Source organism: Carettochelys insculpta, chromosome 3 (assembly GCF_033958435.1).
Source record: "Carettochelys insculpta isolate YL-2023 chromosome 3, ASM3395843v1, whole genome shotgun sequence".
Lineage (NCBI taxonomy): Eukaryota > Metazoa > Chordata > Testudines > Carettochelyidae > Carettochelys > Carettochelys insculpta.
In genome coordinates this window covers 70745907-70759063 of record NC_134139.1, presented here as the reverse complement: position 1 = coordinate 70759063, position 13157 = coordinate 70745907, and the positions used below count along the sequence as shown (strand labels likewise).

Genomic DNA, 13157 nt, shown 5'->3' with positions numbered 1-13157 from the left:
GATGTCTTGGCCCACAGCAGCAGGGCTCTATGATCTCTGCATCCAGCTGTCTTTAAAGCTGTGTGGACCCAGAAACCCTATGACAGGGAGCTGAGAGCATGCTAGCAGCAAAGCAACAAACTGCTTTCAGCATGCCCTCATACCTACCCCCCAACATCAAAAGAGCCACAATGGCCAGAAGCCACCTGCTGCAGGAGCCCTTGCAGGGCTCTCAGGAGCCAGGGCCTGGGAAAAAAAAAAGGGAGCCGGTGGGAACACTCCCACCTGGGCTGAGTCAGAGTTGAGATACCTCCTGGACTATGGAAGTTAGGAGGAGGTGCTCTGGGAAATGGGGGAAAAGGAGCACAATGCTGCAGTCTTCAGCCACCTGGCCCATGGCCTCTCCACTCAGGGCACCCCAAGCAGACTCCAGACTAAGTCTGAGGCAGTCAAGGAGCGCTGACAAGGCTATGCCCATACCAGGGATGGGGCAACCTGCCCCAACTACAGAAAGTGTCGGGCCATCCTCAGTCCACAGGACAGCGCCCTACCACCCATCGCTCTTGACACCTGTGTGGACCAGCTGGAGGCAGAGGCCCAGGAGGAGCCGGGACCAGGGCCAGGACCCTCCAAAGAGTGGTCCAGTGATGAGGGGGGGCCACATCATCGAGGTGCCCTTCCAGTCAGGCGACCAGGAGCCGGGAATCACCAGACCTTAGTGAGGGACCATCTGGTAAGTACCCAGGGGGGCATGCACCACGGCTTGTGGGGCGGGGCTTACACAGCTGCCAGCTGGCCACACACATGCCTAGTGGTCCCTGCCCAGACACATCCTGGCTGGCTGTGGCCCCTGGCATGCCATGACAGCCTCCAGTGACACTCAGCACCCCCGCTTTGGACGTGTGGCAGGAGGTAGGCAGGGCTGGACTGCACCCAGGGACTGACCCACATGGGCAGGGAACCTCTCTGTGCTCACGATAACCCATGGCTGCTGTACCTTTGGATGGGGGATGTGGCCCTGAGGGCCATGATAAAGGACTGATATGCTGTCTGTCTCACCATACAGCCATGCCGTCCAAGGGCTGGGAGAGTCCTGTGCTCTCCATTGTCCTGAACTGCCCCTCGGAGGCAGCAGACAGGGCCCCCCGGCCCCAGCAGCACAGTGGCAGGCCTGCGGCCGGAGACCTCAGAGGCAGTTCAGGGACAACACCACCAGCCACTGACTGAGCAATGCCTTCGCTGGAGGAGACCAACATGGCCTGGTGGAGGGCAGCCTGGGACAGGCTCCTCAACAACCTGCAGAGTATAATAGGCATCCTCCCTCTGGGAGCACATGGTGAATGTGACCCACCCTCTCTCGCCCTGCTGAGCACCCTGCTGAGCGCCATGCCATTATCCCACTAAGCCCAACCCCACCAATGCCCTCCCACTGCCTGTGCTGCCTGCCCCATCTCAGCCCCAACCGCAACCGCAGACCCCAAACCCAGGGAGGGAGGGATCCCAGGGCCAGTGGAGATCATGGCCTTCCACCCCTGCCCTTGGGTGATCCCCCTCAGCCCCACTTCAGGTTCAGATCCCTCCCAGCCCCCAAATACACATAGTTTGCCACCGTCCCGATAGGACATATTTGTTGAGTTTGAAACCAGTTGTGTATTTGTAGTTATAGTAAATGTTTTATTTTCCATAGATTCCCCGTGTCCTGTGCTCTTCATGGAAGGATGGTGGGGGGTGATATGCAGTTGTGGTGGTGGTGGGTATGGTGAGGGGTGGATGCGTGAGGGGGATGGTGAGAGGGCTTCCCTGATGTGGATCCCATCCCAACGGGCCTGGTGACTGGAGGCAGTGGCTGATTGCTCATACCTGGGACTGGACTCAGCCACTCATACCTGCACAAAGGCATCACCCTTGCCCTCCATGATGTGGAGGAGGGCACAGTAGGAATTCACGCCCCCACCGCAGAACACGCTGCACCCCAGCCTCCAGGTCTGAGAGGAGGCACTGTCACCAACCCTTCGGGCACCTGAAGGCGCATTACACCACAGTGAGGGCCTGGTTTAGCCGGGTGTTATACAGCTCCGGGGTGGGGTTGAGGTGGCCAGTATATGGCTGCATTAGCCTTAGCTGCAGGGGGTAGGCAGGTTCCACCACCATACAGAGTGGCACAATGACATCCCCATCTGGGACTTCCCAATGGTGGATAAAGGTCTTGGCCTCCATGCATCAGCAGAGGCCTGAATTCTGGAACACATGCACATAGGAGCCGTGTCTACACGTGCCGGCTACTTCGAAGTAGCCGCGCCAACTTCGAAATAGCGCCCGCCACGTCTACACATGGCGAGCGATATTTCGAAGTTGAAATCGCCATAAGGCAGTGAGACATCGAAGTTGCTATCCTCATGAGGAGATGGGAATAGCGCCCTACTTCGACGTTGAACATCGAAGTAGGGCATGTGTAGCTGATCCACATCCCGCAACATCGAAATAGCGGGGTCCGCCATGGCGGCCATCAGCTGAGGGGTTGAGAGATACTCTTTCCAGCCCCTGCGGGGCTCTATGGTCACCATGTGCAGCAGCCCTTAGCCCAGGGCTTCTGGCTGCTGCTGCTGCAGCTGGGGATCCATGCTGCATGCATAGGGTCTGCAACCGGTTGTTGGCTCTGTGGATCTTGTGCTGTTTAGTGCAAGTGTGTCTGGGAGGGGCCCTTTAAGGGAGCAGCTTGCTGTTGAGTCTGCCCTGTGACCCTGTCTGCAGCTGTTCCTGGCACCCTTATTTCGATGTGGGCTGCTTTGGTGTGTAGACACTCCCCTGCAGTGCCTACTTCAATGTAGTGCTGCCCATCGTCGACGTTGAACGTCAACAGCACCAGCCCTGGAGGATGTGGAGACGTTATTCATCGAAATAACTTATTTCGATGTCGCTACATCGAAATAAGCTATTTCAATGTAGCATTCACGTGTAGACGTAGCTAGTGTGTCCAGCCCACATAGATGGCTATGAACAGGACTTTGGGACCCACCAGGGCCTGCAGCACTTTCTGTTGATGTGGTGGCCAGCACAGTGAGTTGTGGCACCAATGAGGGTGTGCGCCCCATCTGGGGTGCCAAAGCAGTTCAGAAAGCTGAGTGGAGTGAATCCTTTATGGCTGCATACCTATCCCCCACGTGGCTGACCTTGTGAAGCAGCATTGCAGTGATGGCCTGGACGACCTGCATGTGATTGAGGATGTGTACTCTCATGAGGGCATGGCAGGAAGTTCCTGGCCCCCAGCACCTCCTGTACCCTTACAGCATCCTGCCACCAAGGGTCCCTCTTGCCTGGGAGCTCCATCCCCACTCCCAGTAGTGAGTGTGTGACCCGAGCGTGCCTTTCCTCCATGAGGACAGCCCCAGTGGTAGGTTTGCCCACTCCAAACTGATACCCCACACACTGGTAGCTGTCCCGGGTGGCCAGCTTCCAGATGGCTATGGTGACCCTCTTTTTGGGGGAACGGGTGGGCTGCATGCAGGTGTCCTGGTGCCTCAGTGCAGGGCTAAGCCAGTGGCAGAGCTCCTGAAAGGTCTCCCTGCTCATCCAGAAGTTCTGCAGGCATCCCACTGCCTCAACACCAGCTGCTCCTACCATTTGGAGCTGTTGGGGTGGCTCCAGAGGCACAGGGGCACCTGGTGGGGGGTGCCAGTAGTACCCGGGGGGGGCAGCTCAGCCACCTGAGGAGGAGGGGGGTGGCCATGACACATGTGCACAGCAAAGGTAACACAGTCTCCAGGATAGCAGCATCCAATGCCAGGAGCAGCTGATGGGGCTCCACTAGGCTGCATGCTACCCTCTGGTTCCTGCACGGGCTCTGCTTGGTTTGTGGCAGCTTGGCAGGTCTCGGTGTGTGCAGGGCAAGGATGTAGGGGAAGGGTACTTTAAGGAAGCAGCTGGCTGTGGTCCCCAGAAGGGCTTTTCCACCATGTGACCCTGTCTGCAGTGTGTCCTGCTCTGTTCTTTTGAAAGAATGCCTGGGGCTGTGTGGACACTCTCTTTTGAAAGAACAGCGTGGTCTTTCAAAAGAGCGGCTCTAGGATTCAATCCACTTTTTGGCCATTTCTACACCAGCCACTTTCTTCGAAAGCAGCATGGTAATTCACGGCCCGAAATATGCTAATGAGGCATGGATGCAAATTCCCCATGCCTCATTAGCATACGGTCACGTGATTTGGAGTCCGGAAGACCGTTCTTCTGGACTCCAAAATACCGTGTAGAAGCATGGCCCCGGGGGAGCTTCCAGAAGGAAGTCCTTCTTCCGGAGGCCCCTTCTTCCCAAAAATTTTCTTCCCCTTCGGGAAGAAGGGGCCTCTGGAAGAAGGACTTCCTTCCAGAAGCTCCCCCTGGGCCATGCTTCTAAACGGCGTTTTGGCATGCAGAAGACCGGTCTTCCGGACTCCAAATCACGTCACAGTATGCTAATGAGGCACGGGGAATTTGCATCGATGCCTCATTAGCATATTTTGGGCCATGAATTACCATGCCACTTTGGAATAGAAACGGCCTTTGTGTGTAGCTGTGCTCTTTCAGCGGGCTAAAATTCAAATGTTATCCTTTGAAGTTTACCCTTTTGAAAGAGCACTGACACATAGACAGAGCTTTAGAGTGCATGCAAGGCATTTGCTCTGAGCCTTTCCTTCTTATTCCTCATTTTACCTAGCAAGTGATCAAGGCACTCTCCACCAAATGGTATGTGGTCAGCATCCTGTCAGGTCACACCTTTAACACCTTCGCTTGTTGAAGAACAAATTAATTCATTAACGTTACAATACTGCCTAGAGACTACAGCTCCTTTGTACTGGGCAATGTACCGTTGCATAATCGACACACCCTGCCCTGAAGAGCTTTAAGTATAGAAATGTAGGCAGCAGGTGGATAAAACAAACACTTCTGGGAGAAACAAAGGAATAGGCAATATCACTAGTAGCACCTGTTTAAGGACAGGTTGTACGTAATGCAGTGAGTATGGTATGCTAGGTGAGATACTATCGTACTTGCAATAGGGAATAAGTGGCAACTGTTGGTAAGCATTTACTTTTCAATATCACCCAGTATCATGCTGCTGGACAAGAGTATATATACAACTTGAGAAACTACATTTAGAACAGGCACTATTGGTCAATAAGAACATCATTTTTTTAATCATACAATATGTTCTCTATGACAGAAGTTTTCAAACTTTAGCAACCTGAGGTCCCCCATTTTGATGCAAAAAATTTCTCAAACTGTTGCCACCTCTGCCCCCAAGGTCAAATCTCTATCTCAACTCTTCCTGTTCCTAATGAATGATTACATATTCATCCCTGGTGCAACCAAATTCCACCACAAATTTATTTAACCTATTGTGTTTGATAGGTGTCTTTTACTTTTGCTTTTAAATGAGCCATCATTGAAAATGCTAGTCAGCTATTTAAAAAAAACAAAAAAAAAACAAGCTTTTAATTTACTCTCTCTTATTATCTTTTTCCTCTGCAGACTATGTCAGAAAGTCACGATGATCCTGCGCAATACTACAGTCTCCTCCTCATTTTCAAATGTGAGCTTTGTCTGGAATAGAGATTCACAGGGAACAGGACTCCTTGATGATGTGCCATCACTCACTGGCAGCTACGACTACCCTCAGACAACTGAGATTTTTCCCTTCAGTACTATGGAAACAGCCAACAGGTCACTAGCTGGCATGAGCAAAGACCGTCTGGGTGGACACACACTCTGGCAAGTAGTTCTGATTGCCTTCCTGACTGGCATTCTCGCACTGGTGACCATCATAGGAAACATCCTGGTGATTGTGGCATTTAAAGTTAACAAACAACTTAAAACAGTCAACAATTACTTCCTGCTGAGTCTTGCCTGTGCAGATTTGATCATTGGTGTTATTTCAATGAACCTTTTCACCACCTACATCATCATGGACCACTGGGCTTTGGGAAATTTGGCCTGTGATCTGTGGCTCTCCATTGACTATGTGGCCAGCAATGCCTCTGTCATGAACCTTCTTGTCATAAGTTTTGACAGGTATTTTTCCATCACCAGGCCACTTACATACAGAGCTAAACGAACAACCAAAAGGGCTGGAATGATGATTGGCTTAGCTTGGGTCATCTCATTCATTCTTTGGGCCCCTGCCATCTTGTTCTGGCAGTATTTTGTTGGGAAAAGAACTGTGCCTCCTGATGAATGTTATATCCAGTTTTTAAGTGTACCTACCATCACTTTTGGCACTGCCATTGCTGCCTTTTATTTGCCAGTCACAATTATGACTATTTTGTACTGGAGGATCTACAAGGAGACAGAGAAACGCACCAAAGAGTTAGCAGGGCTACAGGCCTCAGGCAGCGAAGCTGAGGCAGCACACTTCATCCACCAAACGGGTAGCTCCAGAAGCTGCAGCAGCTATGAGCTGCAGCAGCAGAGTATGAGGCGCTCAACCAGAAGAAAATATGGCCGATGCCACTTCTGGCTTACCACAAAGAGCTGGAAACCCAGCCAGGATCAGGGGGACCAGGATCACAGCAGCAGCGATAGCTGGAACAACAATGATGCCGCTGGTTCTCTTGAAAACTCTGCCTCCTCTGATGAAGAAGACATTGCTACAGAGACGAGGGCCATTTATTCCATTGTGCTGAAGCTTCCTGGTCACAGCACCATCCTCAACTCCACTCAATTACCCTCATCTGAAGACCTGAATGGGTCGGGGGACGACTTGCAGAAACCGAGCAATGGGTCAAAGGAGAGGAAACCTAAAAAGTTGCCCTCTCAGAAGAGTGTGGACGATGGCGGAAACTTTCAGAAGAGCTTTCCTAAACTTCCAGTTCACCTAGAGGCAGCAGCAGAGGCAGCCAAGATTTCTGATGGCATTCCATCAGCAGCTAAGACATCAGCAGCTCTGCCTTTGTCCTTCAAGGAAGCAACCCTGGCAAAAAAGTTTGCCTTGAAGACCAGAAGTCAGATCACCAAGCGAAAACGAATGTCACTTATCAAAGAAAAGAAAGCAGCACAGACACTCAGTGCTATTTTGTTTGCCTTCATCATCACCTGGACACCATACAACATCATGGTTCTGGTGAACACCTTTTGTGATAGCTGTATCCCCAAAACATTTTGGAACCTGGGATACTGGCTTTGTTACATCAATAGCACAGTGAACCCTATGTGTTATGCATTGTGTAACAAAACATTCAGAACCACTTTCAAGATGTTACTGCTGTGCCAGTGTGACAAACGGAAACGACGCAAACAGCAGTATCAGCAGAGGCAGTCAGTCATTTTTCATAAGCGGATCCCCGAGGAGGCTTCATAAAATAGTATTTTATAACAAATTCAAAACAAACTCTTAAAGGGTGTGTGGGAGGGACAGGGATGGCGGTTCCAGGGTGCTGATACAATTATTTTATCATCAAGATGTGAGAGCAGCTGCCAGGCTTATGTATCCTTTTAATAAATCCAGTTTAATATCAAAATCCAATCTGCATTAAGCAAAAACAAACACACTTCAAGGGTTTTCTTTTTATTAAGGAAATGAGAGACTTAATAAAGTTTTCCTACAAAATTACAAGAAGCTGAAGAGCAATTATGAACCTGTTACTGATCCATCCGGTTTTTTTGGTTGTAATCAACTCTGGGATCTCAGGTAAGCACAAATAGCTAGTGCAGTTCCAGCTGGTTCCAAGGAATCCACAGGTTTCAATTCAAGTCACATATGGATACCGCAAGGTAGTTAGACATTGTTATGAAATTATTTAAAACACTGTATAGGTTGCAAAATGGCTTCTTGTTGTCCCTGTAAATCTTCTTGTCTTCTCTTTTGGTGTAATTCTCCTCATACCTCTAATTCCTGAGCCTCATGCAGTATCTCTTTGTGCAGCTCATGGTATGTACCTGTGTGTGTGAATGCACAAGTTACCCTCACACTCCACTGAAGAAGTGCTCTATCAATCTAAATTGTGGTATGTGAAATATATGATTTGGTAAATTCGTCTACAGATGTAAATTCATTTTGTTATTTGCAAATTCAAATTTCAATTTGGAAACATAAAATGCACACTTATTTAGAAAGAAGTAGAGAAGTGCAATATATGAGCAAAATGCAGCCCACAGAATTGCTATGGGACATTTGCCAACCTAACTTTTGATTCAGAGACGCAGCCATATACTATTTTGTATGTATGCAGTACCATATCTCAGTCCAAGTGATAATGCCTCACCAGAATCTTTGGCTGCTGGTCAAAGTTGAGCATAGAATTCTTGAATCTGTAGTCTTTGCAAGCTGTACTAAAAGTGATGGAAGCTGAAAAATTCTCTCCATTTTTGTGAAAATGGAACTTTCACAGGCTGCCATTGTGGGCTTCAGTTGCAAAAGGCTTGTGCAAAAAAAAAAAATCCTTGATTGTTTTGAACGTGAAGAACACATTTGAAAGAATCTCTGTTTGAAAAGTGTTGTGGATATTACCAGCTTGCAACCTTGAACTTTCTGATAAAGAAAGCACAAAGGAACTTTAATATTTATTGTTTAGGCATGACCAAGGTTTCCTGATCTTTCTGACATGATCTGCACCAAACATAGTGCATTTTATAAAAGCCAGAGATCCCCTGAGGATAGATGTTTACTTAAGTATTGTTCCAAATCTGATTTAGTTACATGTTGAGAAATGATTTCATATTATCCTTTGACCTGACTAAAACCGTTTTTCTGATACTCATATTTTGTTGAAAATAATGAGCAAAACAAATAAATAAACCCAACAAACTGCCCTTATAAAGACAAATCAGTGTTGTGAACACAGAACTGGTATAAAAGCTGCTTTTGTATTCTGTGTGAGATGGTGTTTACAGATGATTTTAACAGCAGTGGAAGTATATTAAATGGTAGCTGTGTATCTGAACTATTTAATTTTGTGTTATGTTTATATGAAGAAATATTTATACAGACTTTACCAAATGTTTTATTTAATGATGATAAATATTGCTCTTCAGTCTTCAGCTGTAGTGTCTTTTTGAAGTGATTCATAAAGGTCCACTTGAGCAATTAATACAGTATACCTAACTTTCATGCCACTAACGCAAATATCCATTCTCATGACATACAGTTTTTTATTATTATTGTGGTATGAGTTATATTAAATGTCTCTCTCAAACAATGTTTGTAGCCTATGTTCTAGGTCTAGTGATGAGAAACAAAAAAAAGGAGGCCTTGAGGTGTAGACCACTCATATAACAAAGTGGAGATATCTATAATTTACTGGACAAATTTGTTTGCCACATACAACCAGAGACTTACTGGAAGTCACCAAACTCTTTCCTCAGCTGCACAAAAAATTACAGAACTTTATTTTACAAAACTGTGTTGTAAAGACTTGCATATCTGCAATACATTTAATTACTCAAGTAGACTTTCTAACTAATGTTCGAACAGATATCTATCTATCTATCTATCTATCTAGATTGGTAGATAGATAGATAGATAGATATTCTAGTATTAAAGTAGCACAGAGCCCTCTAATTCACAAAGTATGAGAGCAAACAAGGGAAACAGAGTTCAGCAAGAGATTCTATTATATAATGCTAATGATTTCATTATGGTTTTTTTTTTACCAAAGTTAAGCTACTTCTGAAAAGCAACTGTCACCATTGTTTACTTGATGGGAAGAGTTAAAGTTTGTGGATTTTTTTCAGAGGGAAAAAAAATAAACAACTTGTGTGACCAGGCTTGAAAATGCTATTTTATAGATATAGTATGTTACATACGTATACACATACTAGAAAAGATGAAATTAGTTAGATATTTACTTAATGGAATGTGGACTATGAAACCTCCAAAATTTGGCTGCATTACTAATTTAATTCTAAACAAAGGGAAATCACATTAATTCATATTTCATGTGTGTCTATATATAATACAGGAAGACACACACATATTTCATGTGTCTCTATATATAATACAGGAAGACACACAAAAGTACATGTGATACAAAAGCATACATTCTGCCAAAGCATTTCTGTTCCCAAGTAAAAGAAAGTAATTGCTCAAATATGATGAAGTCATGTGGACTTATAAACACTGTAAAGCTGATGAGTGCATATGATCTTGCAAATTGTTCTGAAATCAGAAGGTGACTTCTGTGGCCTATGTATACAGCCATTTCTGCTTTTTTCAACTCTTGTGGTACAGGATTGGATCCCATTTGAGTAGATTAATGAAGTTCAAGACTATTGGAGCATCAAGAGGAAATTTGGCAGGAGGATCCAAAAGCTATCAAAATAGCAGATTCTGTAAACCCCTTTCTAAGATAACAGCGCATAAAGGATCATGTGATTTTATATGGGCTAGGATTGGCTAAATTATGTGGCATAAATTTGATTGCTACTATAACATCAGAGGCTGTGAAAAATATACTAAGACCTCACTCAGTGGGCTGGTGGCAGTTATATCTGCATAGTTACATTTTTCAATGGCATAATAAATTTTTTGCCACAGCTATAGGACAAAATGAAATTGCAGCTCTACTTATTTCTGCCCTAAATCTAAAGGAATATATTAATGGCCTGATTTTCAAAGGGGCTGAGTATCTGCAGTTCCCATGGACTTTGATGCATTTGTGGGTCTTGAGTATTCTGGCAAATCAGGTCATAAAATGGGTTCTGGCCATGTTGTGGAATTCTAGCATAGGCAAGCAGAAGTGATAAAGAAATCACTCTCCTCCACCTATTAGCTTGCTAAAATCTGGAACTTTATTGTTTTTGCTTGTAAGTAAAAGTATTCTCTTGCTTTACTGTAAGAAGGGCCCATGAAACATCTGGGCCATTCTCAACCTTGTACCGTAATAAATGAAGACATTTGGAACTGTACACTTAGCTCTCCCGTACAGGATGCAAACATCAAAACAGAAAGGAAATCTATTTGTAGCTTTTCCCTGATTGGCAGGATCAGTAAATTTAAATATGCACACAGCATCACATGAACCACAGTTATGGTGAGCATAGCCATGTGATAAAATGCTGAATTATGTAATAAATTACGTTTGACATGCACCCTGAACAACTCACCATACATTATGACGACAGCTGGAGAAGACTGAAAGGAAGAGACTGCTTTCTTTAAAGAGGAGCCAATATAAGGGACATGATAAAAATATATACAATAATTGAACTTTTAAGATGGTAAATCAAAGACTTTTGTTCTCTGTGTGTCATAAGAAAAGGACACAGTGAAAGTGAAAGGGGACAAAAACAAGCATAATAACAGGCTATTCTTTTTCATTAAACACATAAGTAGACTAGTAACAAAGAGGTAGCCATGTTAGTCTGTACTCCAACATAACAAAGCAGCAGAAATATAGCACTTTAAATACTAACGAAGTGATTTATTTGGTGATGAGCTTTCGTGTGAGAGACCCACTTCTTCAGATCATAAGCAGATTGTACAGCACATTGCCACAATATGCCATGAAGGCCGAAAGCTTAGCAAGGTTCATAACATTTACATCTTCTCCATATGACATAGTCCACTTCCTTCTCTCTCTGGAAGGTCCTAAGATACTGAGCTTGGCTTTTCTGACTTTGTGTGCATGTGTGTGAGAACTATTGGGGTAATTTTGGGGGGTTGCTTCAAATGTAGTGGTTTTTAATTTTTGCCTGCTTTAATGGTGCTTATTTGAAGTTGCTCAGTGGCTGGACATTTTAGCATTAGTCCTGGTAGAGGCAGATTAGAAGACACAGCACAACCAGTGACTCTGTGGTGACAGGAGTGACCATATGGCCCTATGTGAAATACAAGACACCTAGTAAAATTGCTTGGAGTTAAGCAAGTTCAATGGCAATCCATCAGAACTAAGCAATACAAACAGTCAAAATAACATTAAGTTGATTGAGCACCTTAAAAGCATATGCCTTCTTAAATATTAAAGCATATACGTTCCTAAATAATGCAACTTACAGTGAAACAACTTATAAAGGGGAATTAATATCCATAAAGAATAATGAAGTTAGCTTGAGATTCGTTCCCAACACATACAGTTCATACATGTGCAGTACATATAATGTACGTATAACCCACAAAAACAATAAATAGAAATAGAATAGCAATAAATAAATAAATCTATAAATAGTAAATAAATAAATAAATAAACAAAATACTAAAATAGAAAAAGATAAGCTAGCTCCTTGCAAGATCCCACTGGCTCCCTGCCAGACCCCACCAGCTACCTACAGGCTCCCCACGGCTGTCTGCCGGCTTCCTGCTGACTCCCTGCCTGTCCTGATGGTTCCTCGCCGCTCCCGGCTTCTCTCCACCAGCTCCCTGCAATTGTCTACCATCTCCACATGGCTTCTCATCCGCTCCCTGCAGCTCCTTGCCAGATCTCTGCTGGCTTCCTGCCTGTCCCTGTGTCTCCCCACTGGCTCCCTGCTGCTACCCCAGCTACCTGCCAGCTCCCCACAGTCCCCTATGACTTCAAGGCTGACTTCTAGGGCCCCTGCACTACAGCACCTGCCACCCAGCCACCACAAAGCTCCACTATGTCCCTGACTTTTGGTCCCTCAGCCCTAAATGACATAAATACAGCTCAGTGTGACATAATGCGTTTGCTTTCCTGAATTACTTAACAACATATATGCAAAATGACTTATCGCAAAGTGAATTGTAACGAGGACCCCCTGTACTGCATTATTATAACAAAAAATAGGTAAAAATTAAAAAGACATACCTACAATTAAGAGGTTATTTCTCTATAGAAGTACCTGTCTTGTGTTCATCTTCCTGTCTTCTAGAGTGTGGGCTGGGAGTGTGAAACAGGGAGAGAGATACTGAAAAAGAGAGAGAGAGAGAGAGGTGCAGGAGCCAGAGCAGAGCAGAGGACTGGAATATGTGAGTGAGCTCCTAGAAATCAAGGCTGGATGTGTGTGCAGGAGGGCAGAAGTCAGGGACAGGGGGCAGGAGTCAGGTCAAGAGGCTGGGAGCAGGGATGAGCTGTGGAGCCGGGTTCTGAAACAGTGTAAGCGATTTGATATTTTTGCAGCAGTATAAAAAGAAAATGAAACCTACTCAGCCAATTCTTCCCACCTCACCCCATTTACTTTCACTGAAGTCACTGGATTTACAACATCTAGATTATATCCCTAGCTTTCAAAGCAAAACAATACATTATTCCATACCT

At 45.4% G+C, this 13157-nt stretch overlaps 1 protein-coding gene across 1 annotated transcript in view; it reads left to right on the top strand.

Moving 5' to 3' along the window:
- CHRM3 (cholinergic receptor muscarinic 3) overlaps window positions 1–7306 on the top strand; it is a 375774-nt gene extending 368468 nt beyond the window's left edge. Inside the window, exon 3 of the mRNA XM_074988643.1 lies at window positions 5482–7306. Coding sequence (XP_074844744.1) covers window positions 5482–7306 — 1825 coding nt within the window. The remainder of the gene's footprint in view (window positions 1–5481) is intronic.
- The last annotated feature ends 5851 nt before the right edge of the window (window positions 7307–13157 follow it).